The following is a 20,279-nucleotide window of genomic DNA, read 5'->3' on the forward strand; positions in this document are numbered from 1 at the left end:
TTTGTGGATAGCAATATTCTAGGTTGCAATTGTTACATTTGCCACACCACTGAAGATGTTTTCCAAGTTGAGATAGGTGCGTCAGCCCATGTTCTATCAAATAATTCCTCCCGTCAGGTCTGTGCAGTACGCAATGTCACTGCTGCGGATATGTTAGAGAAAGAAAACCGCCGCTGCAGACAAATGCACTTCAGCGGTGAGTATGGTTCAAAACCCGATGGGTGCAGGCAATGCACAAAGCATAAATAAGAGGGAGGAGATGGACAGCCACACTCCAATAAAGTGTAAAAAACGGTGCCTTTTATTCCAGTAAAACGAAAACTACAACAGCAAAAAAAAACGTAAGCAGTGGGGTAACAGAGCTGACGCGTTTCACATCGATAACTGATGCTTACTCTAGCTATGAGTAAGCATCGGTTATCGATGTGAAACGCGTCAGCTCTGTTACCCCACTGCTTGCGTTTTTTTTTGCTGTTGTAGTTTTCGTTTTACTGGAATAAAAAGGCACCATTTTTTACACTTTATTGGAGTGCGGCTGTCCATCTCCTCCCTCTTATTTACTGCTGCGGATATGTTGACCAGCTGGCGTGACAACACAACGCAGAATGTCAGATAATGCCTCTGTTAGACACTGCCAAAACCCACCGTTTAACACACTGAAAACACATTTGCCCCCCCCCCCCCAATACACCCAAAACCCACCTTGCAACAGCGAAGCAGAATCTGACAATTACGTTCCCTCGGCGGTTTGAACATGGTCAGATAATGCCTCAGACGATCTGCACATGCGCAGTGTTAGCGTCATGCCAGCTGATCAACATATCAGGTGGAGTGATGTTGGGCACTGCGCAGACCCGGCAGAGGCATTATTCGATAGGACACCCACTATCATTTGAGTTTGAAAGGTTTGCTGTACTGCCAACTTTTGGAGGTGGTGATTGTTGTCCTTCTCCCATGAATACTGGTTGCATTCTCTACAACTGTCACAGAAAAGACTTACCCTTGTGATGCTGTTACATGTATATCTTTTAAACACACATCTTCCTCTGGCGTTTCACACATATTTCTCGGGATTTCTGTAGCCGCATTCATTACCATAGAAGACATGTCGGGATCACACTGCAATGTCACTGTAATAAATGCCAAGAAAAAGCTCATGTAAGGCAATGTGTCTAAACACAACATTGTATCACACTTTTTTTTTTTTTACCATGGATGGATTTGGAACTGTGAAAAGTGCCTTGGTAACTGGGACCTTCTGGCTGTAAGCTCCCCTAATCAGACATACTTGTCAGGTGGCCTGCCATACAGAAAAGGAAGACCGTTTCCACCATGTGACTCAACTTTCTGTAACATAATACAAATCGAGGCAATGTGACCAGACAGATTTCATATACTGTCAGATCAGTCTACTCCCCAAAAATAGGTTTAAAAATGGGGTTCATGTTTTTTTCCCCCGCCACAAGTGTAGAAATAGTCCAAATGTCAGTTTACTGCTGCCATTTGTCTCCTCACTGGGGAGATCAACCTATATTATATAGCAGTGGTCTCCAAACTAGCTCTTTGCTTGCTTTTACTTGGAGCACTGACTCAAATGATGGGGCATAACCATTACAGAGGTAGAGGGGATATCCATTCCTGTGAACTGTCAAAAGGCAAGACTTCTTTCCACTCTGTCACAAAGTGAGGTCAACAATATGAATTTATAACCTCCATGAATTCCAGAAACATTATGCCTGCGTTCCACTAGAAACCTTTCCAACAAATTGCACATGTGTGCTTTATTACACGCAGCTCCGTGTGTTCACTGACCAAATAACATTGGTAGGACCTCCTCCCACCCACTATTAGCAAGCCAGGAATTTCTCACAGATGAAGCCCCCATTCATCAATGTGCAACTGTCAAAGCAGCAGTTGATAGTGGCCACACCCAAATTCAGGATCAATCAGGACATCATAATTTACCGATATTTGTTTAGTCTGATAAACCCTCATTTGACATATTTGATCATGCTGACCTGACATATCAAGTCGGAACAATAAGGTCATTTTTTAACCTTTTCTTCAAGTGGCTGTGACAAGTGATCTGTTCATCTGAAAAGCTCAATCGATGAAGACACTAGAGGGCAGCCAGGTGGGCAGGCACGCCCCAGCTGCCCTCATATAGCCGTGTTGGGGCATCTGGCATGGCAGAGCATTTGTGAATCAAGCTAGGCAGTGCCCAAGCAGATATCACTCCAGGACAGCTTATTAAAAAATGAAGGGAATATTAACTGAACAGGTTTACTAGCAAGTCTGGATACCCAATCAAGCCAAAAAAATGGCCACCTCACATCTATGAATGTCCTCAAACAGAAGTAAAAAATATAAAAAAAAACAACTATACCATACTTATTCTTACTTCTATCCTTTGACGAATGAAGCCCAAGAGTAAAACGCATTTCCTACAAATCTGATTGTACAATCTCCCTTAGGATTTTCAAAATCTATAATTTGCGAACAAACCTAAACAATTATATATATATATATATATATATATATATATATATATATATATATATATTTAAATTTGTGCCAACCCTTACATTACGCTGTTGGTAGTCCTAAAGCCTGAACAATCAGATGGTATAGTGTATGGCCAGATTAAACAAAAACTAGATACATGAGCCAACATGCTTTTAAAAGGCAAGTCAAAAATCCAATGACATATGTTTGCCTAGCAAACATTTTATGATAGTAATACGTTTTCTAGTAACAGATGTTCCAACATGCTAGCTTTTCCACGTCAAGGAAATGTAATCAGAGGATCAGAATGCAGATGTGAAAAACACTGCTCACATCCCGCATCCACAACACCAGATCCATTCCTATGTAAGCAAAGCTTGCAGGGAACAAAAATGAGGAAATCCATTCATAGGTAATGAGGGCGTAGGACTGCAGTCACTAGTCCATATGCCTAGACCCCCAGCAAGCCTCCATTCAGAAATACAAACACTGCCAACCTTTACCGTATGAAAGACCTAGACATGGTGTTAATGGAAACTGCTGGCTTGTTTACATTATAATCCCATAGGTATGCTTTAACACCACATACTAGGAAGGGTGTGCCATATCTAATCACATTCAAAATACAACCAGAGCAAGACAAACCAGTCTGGTGCAATCATTCCAAGCACAGGGTTACATTCCATGATCACAAGTGCACCATGGGATTAAAATATGGTTCCGCAGAATGCATATAATGTGTCACTTAATGTAATGTTAAAATGACAGGTTGCAATGAACATGCACATATTTTGTATTTTAGAACAGAATGGCGGCATGAGATGAGTGTCATACTCACATAGCATCTTCACAGTCGCATATACACCTCTCCCTATTGCAGCATGTACTAGTCAGCTCAGCAGTACAGTCACCCTGCTTCTTACTAGCAGAGCCGATTGTCAAACCAACCCCCATCAGGAAGACTAGTAAAGTGTGACATCACGCCTATCTTTTCTGTAATTGGATGTCTCCTATCAGCCCACAAACCCCCACTTCTTATTCGTGTGGCCTGACAACCAGCCCCCACTCTGCACATGGTGGTGCATCACTACGTTAGCCTCCCAGAGGATGTGAAGATCATTTCCCTTCCCACTAGAACAGCGTATAATGCTCCAAGCAGGGTTACTTTCGGTCAGACCAAAATAAACACGCAGACAGCAAGCCAAAGAATTGCACAGGTGTTGCATGAGAAGCCAATGAGGATGTAGAAAATTATTAATGATGCTATAGGACAGTCTAATACACAGCTTGGAGGAAGAAGAGAAGAAGAAAAAGAAGAAAAAGAAAAAAGCCATCCTTAATACAATTACGATGGTAAATATAGTATATTGCATCAGATGTGGTCATCCGTTTGTGTTTCTCAACTAGAGCACAGCCTTCTTTAGAGACTTTAACCCAGTTATCATTCAGACAAACACATGGAGCAGACAAGTCAAATATTACAAGAGACACTAGGTATATTGCATGGAAAATGCAAATACAATTCAGACAGTACAGAGCAGACAGGGACAAGGTCAGCGTTCTACAGGAACATTACTTTTTAGGGAGGCAATATTCAGTGTCTACAGGTTACATTTTACTCAACAATGAATATTAGGGCTTGTTCATGTTTGTGGCTGGCAATTTGGGGGGTTAAAGGGGGTCAGTAAAAAAAAAAAAAAATATATAGGTGGCTCGCAGTTTTAGCAGCAACCATCTCCTTATCCCAACACCAGACTGACCACCACTGAATTTAACAAGCCCCCATCGTGAGCAGCAGGCATTACCACCAAACGTGACCACACCGCATTAGTCATGCAACACAAATAGGTATTTGACAGTCCAATATATATGTAGTTGAAAAATCTCTGGTCTTGTCAGTTCTGCCCATCTACTGGCCATCCGTTTCCACAACTTCCTTGATTCCCTGCATGCTTTACAGTAGGGCTGCAACGAACGATTATTTTCATAATCGATTAGTTGGCCGATTATTGTTTAGATTAATCGGATAATAGCCTTTTAAAAAAAAATATATCATTTTTTAAATTTTTTTGGGGCCAATTTGTTGTTGGGCAGATTACAAAACACAAATTTCCTGCAAAAACACATTACATGCTTTTCTGCAGCTTCTCCATTGAAGTATATTGAACCAAAAAATTTAAATAAAATAGCACCGTTTTGCGTTAAGTCCTTGCCCTTTCCAAATACGCAGCAGCCGAAAACAAATCATGGATGTGAACGTGTCTCATAGGAAAACATGTAACTGAACTGTAGCGTGTTTCTGCAAAAAGCACCAAAAAACACAGAGGTGTGACCCCAGCCTGAGATTTTTAACAACATTATGTTACTAAACAATAAAAATAAGCACAAAAAGAGCAAATAATCGCTACTGTAAGGGGTTCATTTTTTTACTGTGGGACAGTGAAAGTAATATTTACAGTAGCCATTTGCTTTTTTGTACTATAAAGGGCTAATTTCAGTTTTTTTAACCCTATTATGTTACTGGCCAATTAATCGATTATGAAAATTGTAATCGATTAATTTCATAATCGATTAGTTGACGATTAATCGATTAGTTGTTTTCGGCCCTACTTTACAGATTCTCCTTTCAATTTCTAAGGACTAATATCCCATGTTACCTGCAAGCTACGATTCCTGTGCCAACTCCACCACCTGAAACTCCTCTCAGCTTCTCTTATGCATAAGGCAGGCTCTGTGAAATGTGCGACAGCAGGGACTACTCACAGAATTCAAGGAAGTAAATGGGGATCTCTGGAGTAAATTTCCAAACAAGGCTAATTCGATTAATAGGAATAGCCTAGAAATAACTGAAATACAATGTGGAAATAAATGTATGATTTTACATTTTGACCATAGAGGAACTTTAAGCTAAACTACAGGTTCAAAAACACAATATATTCCTTTGTAGCCACACAAAAAATAAAGCCAGTTTGTGTGCACAAGATGTCTTTACAAATCCAGATATTACCTTGTAAAATTAGCAGTGACATCACTGTGCATAACATAACCTAAGCAGAAAGCAGAGCTGTGGGAGGAGACCCAGAGAGCCCCACCCACTCCATACTACCTACAGAACGGGCCGGAGACAAGACCAGTCACCCTGCACAAGGAGAGAGGAGCAATGACATGACAGGTCTGCACAAAAAGCACACCAAGATTCAAGAATGCACATTAAGAAAAGTAAATATTTGCCGATACACAAGCTCAGCTTTAAACTTGTGCTCAAAACAATTCTGGCAAAATATATATAATTATTATTCCAATCGTACTTTGATTAGTACAATAATTCTATGCATCACCCGCTTCTCATATATGTAAACAGATAATATACTAATCGGTGCAAAAATACGAGGGGCGTTTAAGTGAAACCAAGACTTAATTTACAGGTATATTATTATTATTATTATTAATTATTATTAACCCCTTCCATACAGGGCATTTTCACCCCCTTCCTACCCAGACCAATTTTAAGTTTTCAGCGCTGTTGCACTTTGAATGACAATTGCGTGGTCATGCAACACTGTACCCAAACTAAATCTATGCCCCCCCCCCCCAAAAAAAATAGAGCTTTCGTTTGGTGGTATTTGATCATCTCTGCGGTTTTTATTTTTTGCGCTATAAACAAAAGAGCGACAATTAAAAAAAACGGCTAAGCGCATCTCGCGCAATAGGGAATCAGGCAGTGAAGCGACAACGCTTCACTTCCCGATTCCCTCACAGAGGATGGCTGTGGGGGCAGCAGAGAGACGAGCGCTTGCTTCTCTTCTGCTGTCGACGTCGCTGGACTCCAGGACAGGTAAGTGTCCATTTACCGTATTAAAATTCAGCAGCTGCAGTGTTTGTAGCTGCTGGCTTTTATTTTTTTTTACGGCGGAGCTCCGCTTTAAAAAGCTACTTATATAGCGCCGTCAATTTACACAGCGCTTTACATATACAATGTACATTCACATCGGCCCCTACCCTCAAGGAGCTTACAATCTAAAGTCCCTAACTCACATTCATATACTAGGGCCAATTTAGACAGAAGCCTATTAACCTACCAGCAGGTCTTTGGCGTGTGGAATGAACCGGAGTAACCAGAGGAAACCCACACAGGTAGTGTCGTGGTTGGGAAAAATTTAACCAGCAACCCTTATTACTGCTAGGCGAGAGTGCTACCCACTACACCACTGTGCGGCCCTGTATAAGTACTGATGCTAGCATGGTGATACTACAATCAGTAAGTGGCAAATGTGGTTCGTTACCGATATGCGGCACACATGCGCCAGTCTAGAGACCCTTAATCAAGATGGCAGACAACAGTGTTAGTGCGTGCATAGAACAGAAACGTTTTTTTGTGGACGAAGGTGCAAAACATGTGGATATCTACAGAAGACTTCAAACAGTACAGTGACAAGACTCGTTTTTTTTACTGTTGTGTTTTGAGTGAGGTACATAAGCATCTGCGGAAAAGACGGCCTGGTTTCATCACTAAAGCCTAGTACACATCAGGTTTGTTTTTTGAACGAAAAACACCTGACAACTCAGTTTGGTGCCATTGTAATAACAATCCAATGTTAGTACAGCGATATCCCCCCCACTGAGCTATTGTGTTCTCACAGGGGGACGGCCCACCCGCCCTCTGCCAGTCAGCTGCTAGATTTCCAGCATGCTCAGAAGCCAGCCAAACAGCCGGCAACTGTCAGACTGGCTGCTATACACACACACACAGGCCAAATGTGGGCTGGTCCTTTTTTGGCCCAGCCGATGTTACTTGTCATTCGGCTTGTGTGTACTAGGCTTAAAGTGGAGTTTCCATCCCTCATTATTGTGCTCATTAGACCTAAAAAAGAAAGAGAACTTTTTTTTTTTTTACTCATCTGGAAATGCCTGTTGCTATGCAGTCCCACAAAATCGTGTGTGTCATCATTTCCCAGAATGCAGTGCGCTACCCAATTTTCACCTCCCATGCAAGACTTCCAAGGAAGTGCGTGTGGGCTTCACAATGCCCACAAGCAAAATGACAACGGTGTGGACATAGTTTATAAAACTATCTTTTTTGAATAACTATGCGGAGCGGCGGCGAATTGTAAAATAGTAAGTGACCGGATTTATATTATAAAAACGCAGGATGAAAGGACATACATTTAAAAAATGCTAATTTTGGTTGGAACCCCGCTTTAAATGCGTCCTGTTTTTCCGAAACGGTGCACAAGCTCATACTGCTCACCATACTATGTGCACATTACAGCTGTGAGGTATTGCCACAGCCCAGACCTCGTTTTGAGCGATTTGCACCTGTATGGACCCCTAAAAAGTTCCTCAGAGTTCAGAATTTCAGCACTGATGACTTTGACCCCTTTCACACTGGGGCATTTTTCAGGCGCTTCTAGGCTAAAAAAAAAAATAGCACCTCACCCCCTGCAGCCCCAGTCTGAGCCCGAGTGCTTTCAAACTGGGGCAGTGCGCTTGCAGGATGTTCGAAAGTCCTGCAAGCAGCATCTTTGGGGCGGTGGAGGAGTGGTGTGTAGACCGCCCATTGAAATAAATGGGCAGCGGCGCTGTTCGGGTGCATTTAACCCTTTCTTCGGCCGCTAGCGGGGGTTAAAAGCACCCCACTAATCGGAAGAAATGCGCCGCTTTACCGCCAACGCCCAGCGTGAAAGGGCTGCAAGTGAAGCAGGCGATCCTTGGATGGTTCAGGCATACTGAAATCTGTGCCAAAGATTTCCAGGCATTAAATGCTGGGATAAGTGTATGAATGAAAGATACAAATGCAGTTTCCACTTCTCGAAACGTGTTCTTTTATAAGGCCTCGTACACACGACCGAACAAGTTTGCTGAAACTGGTCCGCGGACATGTTCGGTCGTCTGTACGGCCGACCGGACCCGATTCCCGGCCGAGCGGACAGGTTTCCAGCGGACAAATGTTTCTTAGCATGCCAAGAAACTTGTCCGCTGGAAGCCTGTCCGTCGGACATGTTCGGTCGTCTGTATGACTCACCGGACATGTCCGCTCGGCCGAAAGCCCTCGCATGCGTCAAAGTGATTTGACGCATGCGTGGAAGCATTGACCTTCCAGGGTCGCGCACGTCGCCGCGGCCACGTCACCGCGTATCCTGTCCGCGGGGAATTTGGTCTGATGGTGTGTACAGCTATCAGACCAAATGATCCCAGCAGACATGTCCGATGAAAACGGTCCGCGGACCGTGTTCATCGGACAGGACCGGTCGTGCGTACAAGGCCTAACTGTATATAAAACTCAAAAGTCTAGGCTTGACTTTAACGTCCGCGTACATTCACAAAACTACAATGAATTAAAAAGGGGTTGTAAACACTCCAATGCATCCTATACATTAAGGTGAAAAAACTTCTGGCAGTCACCGGCCCCCCCATTTTACTTACCTGAGCCCTGGAATGTCCCACACCAAGGATGCGCCGGCGCCGACTCTCTGCCCGGGGTTCTCGGCTATTCATTGGATAGATTAATAGAAGTGCAGCTATTGGCTACCACTGCTGTCAATTAAATACAATAACGCAGGTGCCGAGTCCTGTATCCAGTGGCCACAAATGCCAAAATGCTGAACTCGGGAGCGTGCCCGCAAGGTAATACCGGGAGAGCACTTCTCCTAGGGGGTTATCTGATGTAGAGAGGAGCCACTGGGGGACCACAGAAGACGATTGGGGCCACTCTGTGCAAAACAAGCTGCACAGTGGAGGCAAGCATGACATGGTTGCGATAAAAAAAAAAAAAAAAAAATGATATATCTTTACAACCACTTTAAAACCATAAACAGGAAACAAGTCAATAAAGCGCCAAAGTTTGTACACAAATTCACATATATCACTCTTATAACTGCAATAAGTCCACACCACCATGTCGTATGAGACCACTAAGGCTCCATTCACACCTGAGCTTTTTATAGCTTTAAGACTGAAGCTACAAAATGCTGGAGGGAAATAATAATATCAATTATTCTCTATGGAGATGGTTCACATCTCCACTCAAACACCTAAAGCCAGAAGCTCCTAAACGCCTGAAGCTCAAACAAGTTATGGAACTTTTTTAGGCAGATTACAGGCGTTTTTTCTGCTTTTTACATTGGTGACCTTTTGACATGTACAAAATCATGGCAAAAACACAGTAAAATCGCATGGCTTTCTGCCTAAAAACGCTTCGCTCAGGTGTGAATGGGGTCTTAAAGCAGAACTTCTCTTGATCAACACCAACTATTCTTAATCCTTATGCCGATAGCAACTTTGCTACATTTCTTTAGGTACGTTTCTGGTCTCCAGGTCTAAACAAATGTCATACATTCATACATCCTAAGCGTCTTCAGGAGGGGCCATCACAGCCAAGCACACCCTCCTGCCTGCATGCCTGAGCTAAAGACCGATGGATTCCAGGAAGTGCAATATGAATAGTCTTCCCCTACTCATGATTAGTGTTGAGCAGAATACGCCATATTCGATTTCGCGATATATCTCGAATATATAGTCGAATATTCGAGATATATTCGCTAAATTCGAATATTCGTGATATTTTATCGAAATGAAATGATTGCGAATTTTCGCTATTGCGAATGCGAAAATAATTGCGAATTTTCGATAACTGCGGTAGGAGCACTCTGATTGGCTCAGAATATTCGTGATATTTTATCGAAATTTCGCAAAATGCGAATGCGATATTGATGGCGAAATTTCGACAACAGCGCTAGGAGCACTCTGATTGGCTCAGAATATTCGTGATATTTTACAATACAAAATAATTGCGAATATTCGGCAAATGCGAAAGGAGCACTCTGATTGGCTCAGAATATTCGTGATATTTTACAATACAAAATAATTGCGAATATTCGGCAAATGCGGAAGGAACACTCTGATTGGCTCAGAATATTCTTGATATTTTACAATACAAAATAATTGCGAATATTCGGCAAATGCGGAAGGAGCACTCTGATTGGCTCAGAATATTCTTGATATTTTACAATACAAAATAATTGCGAATATTCGGCAAATGCGGAAGGAGCACTCTGATTGGCTCAGAATATTCTTGATATTTTACAATACAAAATAAAAAGTGTTTTGCATTGGTGGTGATTCTTTACTCTATCCATCTGTCACAGCCGTTTGTCAATCAAACACCTTGAAGATTGAACACGTTCATGCTGCATGCTTTGGACTTTTTTTCACTTCACATATCAAAAGACATTTTTATGAAAGATTATTTTTCTATTATTGGGACTATATTTCTTTATATATTTGTTTCACTGTGTATTTCACAAGTTATTTGCGCTTGCTTTTTATTTTATAATTTGCCCACATGTCTTGTCACTAGACATATTTTTTATTCTTGTAGAGCGACTCCATTTTCTGTCTTGTATTAATTTATGTTGTTTAACATTTTTGAGTTGCTGCTGTATTCTCCCCTTTTTTTAAGGTATGCGCAATTTTTTCCTTCTTACAAAAAAAAATATCAAACATACAAATATTCATTTTTGCATCAGAGACAATCAGAGTTCTCCTACCACAGTTATCGAAAATTCGCAATCATTTTCGCATTAGCGAAAATTCGCAATTTTTTTTTATTTTTTATATTCGGCAACATAAAAGGATCGCCTCAGCTTAGCTACTCGGCCCAGGGTCTCTAATCATACCAGCAATGCTTTTAGACGTCGATAGGATGTGATCTGTTTTAAAAATAAAATTGAAAAAATGCGAATATTCGGAATTGCGAATATTCACCGCGAAATTCGAAATATATCGCGAATACTCGAATATGCCATATTCGCAATACGAATATTCGCAATACGAATATTCGTGAGCAACACTACTCATGATGGTCACAGACAGAAATGCAAGGGAGTGTTTATAAAAGTGATTCTTAGCAAAATAAAGCAGAGACATGGATGGGTACATTTGTTTTGAATATTAAAAATGAATTTAATAGCATTTTTTGGTGCCCAGATGCAATATAGTTCCACTTTCATTTAAAGTTGGGCAAACAAGTCATTTAGCCAGCCAGGTATCTTGACCTCACAACTGCAGTCAGTCTCCACACTATACGCCATGAGGCCACCATATGAGAAGGATCCAGTCAGTCATAATGCAATGTATCATAGCATAGGGCTGTCAACCAGCACCCAAGTAATACACCCAAACATGTGAGGAATGCTCCACTTCCTAAAGCAAACATGCAAGTGGCCTCTCCAGGATCAATCAGCACTTTGCGTTTATATATAATAAGCATGTGAAATATAATTTTACCAATTATAGGGTCATACAAAATTTATTTTGATGGGGGTGGTCGTCGCAGCCCTCCGTTGCCCCACACCTCCACTCCATATGCGTGTGGGGAGTAAACCTCAACCTTGCAACTTTAGAAATAGAAAAATGGGCAAACCTATTACATTTGTAACCACATTTTCCCAAGAATACAATCAAATAGTCAGAATAATAAAAAATAATCTACCAATATTATATACAAAGATTTAAATGGAATTTTGCAAGCAGGTTGCTTTTTTTCTAGCCGACGTGCGCCCACACTGGGGACTGCACTATCACCTAGTCTTTTCTCATCCAAACAATGCCAACCCACCTGGCTTTCCTATTCTGGAAGTTACCCCTGCAATAAAAAAACCTGGAGGTACTGTAATTTGTGTAATCTGGGTAAAACATTTGTTGCCACAGCTACAGATGAAAAGCTTACTATACAGCAATACATCAACTGTGGCACGAACTATGTAGTCTACCTGATCACCTGTATTTCATGTAACATCCTTTGAGAACCCGTAAAGGGGAACATTATTGTGACACAAATGATCCAAACGCTAGAAACATTTCGATTGTATCATGTCATTTTAGGGAATGTTATCAGGGCGATCTTTCCTCTTTCCGTTTTAGAGGAATAGAACGGTTGTCTTACTTGCCCAGAGGAGGCGACAGGGAGAGAAGACTATTGGGGAGAGAAGCATGGTGGATTTTTAGATTAAAACTAGATCGCCTCAGGGGTTAAACCTGAGGTGGGATCTGGATGTGCACTTACATTAAGTATGCCTCTTCCCATAGCCTTCCCTCCCTCTTTTCCTCTTCTGGTGTCTTTTTTTCTACATACCTAGATTATCGTTTTTATCTTTTGCATTTAATGTTTCTTGTATTTCATGGTGTGTTTTAATCATGTATATGGTGTGCACACATGTACATATTATCACTACAAGGTGTGTGAACAATAGTGGCATACACATGGATCACCCAATATGCATTGCAGCTGATTTCCTTCCTTGAATAATTGCTTGCAGTCAATTTAGACAATGAATGGGTGGAGTCAGTGATCCTTAGAGCTACTATTTATTTCACAAGTTTTATGTCTGTAATGTGGTTAGGACTAAGGCCTTATAGGCTGAAACGCATCAACCTTTCCTATTGCGTTTGTCTACCGTGGCTTGTCAATAAATACGTCCATTGTTTAAGAGCAACGACCGGAGTGCGGGTCATCTTTTCTTCATTATTCTACGCAGCCAGCGACTGTGGATCGAGTACCCGGGAGCTCTGCTCTCCATGTGATGTATGGGTAGTAGCATTGACTTTTTTGTTTATAGTGTGGTGAGACACGCAGCCAACACATTTCCTGCAACTCCACACCACCTGTGTGTGATGCACTAGGCCATCAAATCCCAGTGTGTGAATCTCCTCATGCCAGCCACAGACTTCTTTCCCTTATGCACCAAGAGCCAGCGGGCACAGCATGCTCTTCTCTAGCTGTGTGCTGGAGACAAGGAGCTCACCCCAAGCCACACTCCTAACTGCACAGGAAGGGGCAAGAGAGCCTGTTGCCTGGGCAGTCTGATGCCAAGCATTGGCTCGCGCCCCAGCTCTGGTAAATCTACCTGGGCTTAGAGAAAAAATGGTGGGCACATGCTCTGCCATTCTCCCTGGATGCTCTTTGTGCCTGTGGATTCTCTCCCAGATGAAGATTGGGCTTCCAAGTACTGCCTCTGCCTCTTATTGCCCTGCCAACTCTCTACCTGCCCAAAATTTATGGCTAGGGTGCCCAGTGCTCCGCTCCCTCTGTCTGGATCCAGCCTATATCTGCCCGGTGACATACTTCCATGGATCATAGACAAGTCCTCAGTTGTCCAGACTACCTCCGATCAGGGTTGCCAACTTTCAGTAAATGTACAGTTTGTAAAATCCATAATTGTTGCATCTGGTAATGAATGTCAGTTACAGACATGCAGCCTACATGTCTGTAATAGACAATCAAGGACAGATGCAACAAGTACGGATTTTACAAGCTGTTCGTAAATTTACTGAAAGTTGGCAACCCTGCCTCCGAGACCACTGGGCTCCCTCAGTGCAAGTTTTTGAATCCTCCTGTATTTCCCCCTTTTTCGGTACCATATTACTGCCCTGCAGATGACTTGCCCTTTGCTGTGCCTTATTACTATGCCATGAATTGTTTGGCAGTGCTGTTCCATAATGCTACCCTTTGTACCATCTGTGACCTACTGCCATCCTTCTTGTATACCCCATTTCCCCAGTAAACACCCACGTCGGGTTCTGTGTGATCTGCCTCCATGTGTTCGTCATGGTAATGTTATATATTTTTGGCTTTTTTTTTTTAGCCATTACACTAGTGCAGACGTGGCAATTCCTTCCAATGAAATTTGCCACCTCTCCCAGCACTCATAGTACCTGCCTGTGTCCCCCCTACAGAATGTATCGGGAGTGTCCTCAATGTCACGTCACCTCTTACAAGTACTAGTCTCCCTGGCAAGTCTTCCTCCTAGGCTGCTTATTTTAAAATCCATCATGCATCACATGGCTTTCTGTATGGTTTTTACAAGTGTTTGATGAATATACCAAGGGGTTCTCTACTGAACTGTTTTCACATCTGCTTTAATCTTATTTTCCACTTTGCTTTTGTAAGGCTCGTCATTCTGTCCTATAAAAGGAAGTCATGTGACAACCACACAAGTCTTCCGTAGAATCATTTGACTCATCCCTACTGAATGATCTATAGTAACCTCTGCACAGTATCACATGATCTCAGCCAATTAGATTTACTATGGTACTGAACAGCTGCTTAACTGAACGCATGCAAATACCACGCTGCTCTGGTATTACAAAGGATTTTTTATTATATCATTAAAGTAGGAACAAGTTCATCTTAAAATATGTTTATTCAATTTTATTGAAACTGAACACCAGGAAAACATTTGAATACATGTGAACTTTTTCCTATGCAACAGATCCTGTTCAGCATTCCTGTGACTCCATTTCCTCAGTACCCACATGATCAAGCAGGGGACACCACTATTCCAGCTAGATGTGTCACCTGCCTGCTCAGTGGCCAATCACTTACTGGGTGTCAACTCACATTGCACTGGAATATCTGTAAAACAAGAGAATACTGTCCTAATTATACCCTGTGTCCTTTGCCTACTATTGTAATATTGAAATCTACAATGTTGCAGCTCTAGTGGTAATGTAAAAAAAAAAAAAAAAAAAAAAAAAAACACACACACACACACACACACACACACACACACACTTTTATAAATTGATCAAAATGTCTTCTACAGATTTATTTATTTTTAAAAAAGATCAATAAATGTATATTGATGGGTTTGTATGAAAGTTATAGCATCTACAAGCCATGGTATAGTCATTTTTATTTTTACTATACCACGAATGGACGTGACCAGCGACTTATAATGGGATTGTGCTGGGGGGACCAACTGCCAGTGACACTAATACACAGTGATCAGTGCCAACTGTACTGACGACACTGGCTAGGAAGGGGATACCATCTAGGGCAATCCAGGGGTTAAATGTGTGCCCAACAATGTTTAGAATGTGTACTGTTTAAGCAATGTGCCAGTTTTTACTCCGTTTCAGCACATTGCTGCTGACAGTAGAAAGCTCTGTCATTCATTTACCTACACAGGGCATCTATCATTTGCTCAGCTGAAACATGGGTTCCAGCCATAAATCATTGGCCAGGACCCACTGATCGACTTGTGCTATGGTGAATGATAGCACAGCAGGCACCCCCTAGCTGGAACGCTGAGATCCCTTCTCTCATCAGGATGAGGCTCGCTGCAAAGTTCAGCTCTGGCCAGGTGGGCCGCGCCGGCGGGGTCCATGGAATGCACGTACCCTGAAGGTGGGTACCGCACCTGGAACGGGGACCCCGCAAAGAGATTTTCAACACATGACCTCTGTCCCAGATATATATATACACATTTCCAATTTTAAACCGATATATGTATTCTACATATTTTTTGGAAAAAAAAATCCCAATAAGCGTATATTGAATGTTTGCGCAAAAGTTATAGCGTCTACAAAATAGGGGATAATTTCATGGCATTTTTATTATTTTTTTTTATCATTAGTAATGGCGGTGATCAGCGATTTTTATCGCGACTGGAGACATTATGGCGGACGCATCGGACACTTTTGACACCATTTTGGGACCACATTTATACAGCGATCAGTGCTATAAAAATGCACCGATTATGGTGTAAATCGCACTGGCAGGGAAGGGGTTAAACACTAGGGGCAATGAAGGGGTTAAGTGTGTCCTAGGGATTGATTCCAACTGTGGGGGTGACACCACAGATTACTGCTCCCAATCACAAGGAGCAATAGATCACTGGCTTGTCATTAGGCACAACAGGGAAATGCCTTGTTTACATTAGGCATCTATCTCCCCGGTCTGCAGTTCCGTGACAGGATCTCGGGACACCGGCAGACATCAAGTCCATGGGTCCCACGGGCACGGCGGGAAATTCAAAGCAACATACAGGTACGTTGCTTTGCTCAGCCATTCTGCCGATGTACATCGTCGTTAGATGGTCGGCAAGTGGTTAAATCCTCTCCTGCTGCCCAAAATGAAACAGAATAAAACCAAAGCTGCCATCTCTCCTCAAGCTCATGGTTTAGGGATACTTTTGGAATTCTCTCTTCTCCGCGCCAACAGCTGCTTGCCACCTTCAACTATGCAAACACCTTTGTATCTTTTTTGCTTGTGAAAGATATGAATATATCAGCATGCCATGTGGCTTTCCAGCCCTCTGAACCATGCAAAGCTGCTGCAAGCATGACCCCCTATAACGTTCAGCCACATTTGACACAGAAGGGGAGCGTCCGATTAAAATGCTACCTACAACAGCAAACTTTTATAAAAATGTCACAGCGCAGGGCTGGAAAGGAATGGAAGATCCCTTTAGGTTTTATTAGTCACAATTTAATTTTAGTATGTTCTTCACTTGTATACCCGAGGGGAGTGATTAACTGATGTAGAGATTACATCACGTCAGAGAAAAGCTCTTAAGAAAGTAGGAATCAAGACAATCTGGAAATCAGGAGGATGTGGTATGCAGAAATCAGTGTTCTTAAGCATCAAAGTAGAACAACTTACCATCAGAAAGCAAAACATATGGCTTTTGCAATATTGGAAAGACACTTGTCCCATTATAACCAGAAATAAAAGTAGAACGCCTTACTTGAATGGCTGTGTGCTTTGTGCATTTCTTCCAGATCTGTGCAATAATCCAATGGGAAACGTTCTCTGCAGGAGCTTCCTGTGATAAAGACCAGCCAGTGCTGCTCTTATTGTACAGGGCGACTGATCTTGTATCCACCCCTCCCCTGTACTTTAATGCATGCAGTCTGTAGTGGGTGGACCCATTTGGTTCCTACCACAGAATAGATTTCTGCACAGGTTAATTACAACAGCGATGACACTGCTCCTTTTAAAAGATAATATTCTGGGGTTGCAAGGCATTTAGTACAAAGTGGATTGTTATTTGTGGGTGTTGGAATAATAATAATAAATATTAATAGTATGTTTGCATTTGTGCTTGGAGTTCAGCTTTAACCACTTGCCACCAGCTCATTGATATACTGCAAGCAGGTGGCACAGCCAGGCTCCACGATGTACCCATACATCACAATGTACCAAGTTCCTGGTGTAAGAAAGTCACCAGCACACCATGGATCGCAAGAACGGGTCCAAAGCTTTATTCAGTAATCACATTGTTACAGCAAATAGCAACGTATGAGAGCCTCATATGAAGGCCCTCTGAGGCTCTGAAATGTTGCCATTTTCTGCAACGATGAATAAAGCTTTGGACCCGTCTGGAGATCCATGGTGTGCTAGTGACTATTTACATTTCCAGCCAGTGGTCGATTTAGCACCCAGTAATATACACAGCCATATCTAAAAAAAGGAACACGTGCGTTGGTACTTGGTGTGCCGCGCAGTCGCACCTCCAGCCGACCAGCGCTGTGATTGGACACTGCATAAGTTTGTCAGCAGATTTCAGCCAAAGATTTTGGCTGTAGGCAATCACATCAGCGTTTTGTGTTGACAATTGTCTGCAGCTGCAATTTGCACTGTCCTTCGTGGCCAGTGTGAATGTAGCCTTATATGTTCCTGCCTATAGCCACGTTTAACATATGCTTGGAGCAGAGCTTGACAAATCCGTCACCAAGGCGACTAGAAATTGCATCCTGGTGCCTGGGCCTTTGTCAGCCTCAGTGGCGTAGTGTGGGGGGGCAGCAGGGTGCAACCAAGAGGGAGTCACGGAACAGAGTCCAGTCTTGTCATTACTTCTCGGTCTGATAACACGTTTATGGCAAAAATGAGGGGGAAAAGGGAAGTAAAAAAAAAGCTCTGACGCAATTTGGGGGAAATGCCCCAAATAGTTTGCCTGTTTTTCAAAAATTGAGGATTTAGTTCCTCCCCAACCTACAAAGAAAATAAGGGAAAGTATAAGCACCTGTACTCTAGGGATGAGCTCCGGCGTGTTCGCACACTCCGCGTGTAGAGCCCGCCAAGAAGTCGGCACGGCGCTGCGCTAAATCACAGGCAGGGAGATATTTCCCAATCTCTGCAGCTGCTATCGGGAAATGTCTCCCTGCCTGTGATAGCGCAGCGCCGTGCGGACTTCCTGGCGGGCTCTGCACGTGGAGTGTGCGAACATGCCGGAGCTCATCCCTACTGTACTCAATAACTGCTTTTGAAATCCCAGACAAGTCTATGCGAAAGCAGAACCGGTTTTGAAGCAGGTCAGAAGATCAAATACACCCGTCAGTTCTGAATGATCTCCGATTATGGCTCTAAAAATGTTTTAAAACTGATGCTCATCGAGAGAGGCTTCACTCCTGCATCTTTTTTTGTAATGTAGAAGTGATCTGAGAAGTATATAAACTCCCAGATCACTTTCTTGCTTTCAGGCTACATTAACACTGGCGGTTAAGGGTGCTGCAAGCTAGCTGCAGGAAAATTTGTTTATAGCTGCGCATGAGTGGCAAGGTGCAGCTTCTGGTCCCGTTCACTCCAATGACAGGTCCCAGACAATCACAGCAAGCAATTACCTGCAGGGATCTCTGGACACACAAGTTGCATCAAGCAATCTCCACAACTAGTTTCTGGTTTTGCAGAGAGCATCGAAAAGCCATGGCCGCTGATCTGTCATTAGTGAACAAGGTCAGCAGCAGCCCCTAGCCACTCCTGAAGCTACAATTTGCACCAGCCTTAATCACCGGTGGGAATCTAGCACAAAAGCAAGAAAAAAAAAAAAAAAAAAAAGTGACCTGGGAATTTATATACTTCTCAGATCACTTCTACAATTTAAAAAATAAAAAAATAGATGCAGGAGTGAAAGTGTGAATGAAGCCCGTCTCGATGAGCATAAATTTAAAAACATTTAGAGACATAATCGGAGATCATTCAGAACAGGTACTGCTTCAAAACCAGTTCTGCTTTCCAATAGACTTGTATGGGATTGCAAAAGGCCCTTATACACACATTGTAGGTTGGGGAGGAACTAAAATCTTCCCAATAAAAAAAAAGGCACTTTGCACAGCAAACAATTTTGGGGGATTTACCACAAATTGCATCAGAGCTTTTATTTTACTTCCCACTTTTCCTTTACTCTTATTTTTACCATAAGTGAGCGTAAAAGAGTTTAAACGTGGTTTCATCAGACTGGGAAGGAAAGAGAAATCCGAGAAGTGATGTGTCAATCTGCCCCACTACCAAGAAAACCAGAATGGCAGCAGTTACGCATGCCAGCAGATCCTGTTTACATCACACACACACACACACACACACACACACACACACACAATGAAATCGAGAACCTGGTTGCTAGGTGTACTCACTCTGGTTACCAGTGCTGGTCAGTACATGCAAGTTGGAAAACTAGGTTTTTGTTCAAAAAGGAGGCTACTAGGATCAAAATACTAAAAATATATATAAAAATAGGATTTTTTGTACTCACCGTAAAATCCTTTTCTCTGAAGTCCATGGACGGACACAGCTCCTTAAATCTTGACAAGTGGGTTATGTTCCCTGTTTACAGGAGAGGACTAGGCAGAAACATGTTAAATAGTTAAATACATGTTACATTAACAGAGTTGAACAGCCCCGCCCAGGGGGCGGTCCCTCCAGACATAACCCTCCTCACTGCAGCTTGCAGCCTCAGTTCGTAACAAGCAGTACAAACCTAAAAAGGAGGGGTGGGAGCTGTGTCCGTCCATGGACTTCAGAGAAAAGGATTTTACGGTGAGTACAAAAAATCCTATTTTCTCTTATCGTCCATGGACGGACACAGCTCCTTAAATCTTGACAAGTGGGACGTCCCCAAGCAGTGTCAAAAAACGAGGGGTGGGAAATATATCAGTAAAAACAATTTTAACTTCACCCCAAAACAAGCAGAGCTCCTCAACGGAGGAGGTGCAAC

The 20,279-nt window shown here is 42.5% G+C and overlaps 1 protein-coding gene across 3 annotated transcripts in view; it reads right to left on the reverse strand.

Moving 5' to 3' along the window:
* Nucleotides 1-20,279, reverse strand: part of ACSBG2 (acyl-CoA synthetase bubblegum family member 2) — a 76,713-nt gene that overhangs the window by 25,490 nt on the left and 30,944 nt on the right. The window contains exons 1-2 of one of the 3 annotated variants that reach the window (XM_040327227.1): nt 17,034-17,139; nt 1,001-1,130 (exon numbers count right to left, since the gene is read on the reverse strand). In XM_040327227.1, coding sequence (XP_040183161.1) covers nt 1,001-1,130; nt 17,034-17,058 — 155 coding nt within the window. In that variant the 5' untranslated portion in view covers nt 17,059-17,139. Of the gene's footprint in view, nt 1-1,000; nt 1,131-3,343; nt 3,564-17,033; nt 17,140-20,279 lie in introns of those variants that run through there. The other 2 variants (XM_040327235.1, XM_040327241.1) reach the window with 2 other exon arrangements.

Source organism: Rana temporaria, chromosome 1 (assembly GCF_905171775.1).
Source record: "Rana temporaria chromosome 1, aRanTem1.1, whole genome shotgun sequence".
Lineage (NCBI taxonomy): Eukaryota > Metazoa > Chordata > Amphibia > Anura > Ranidae > Rana > Rana temporaria.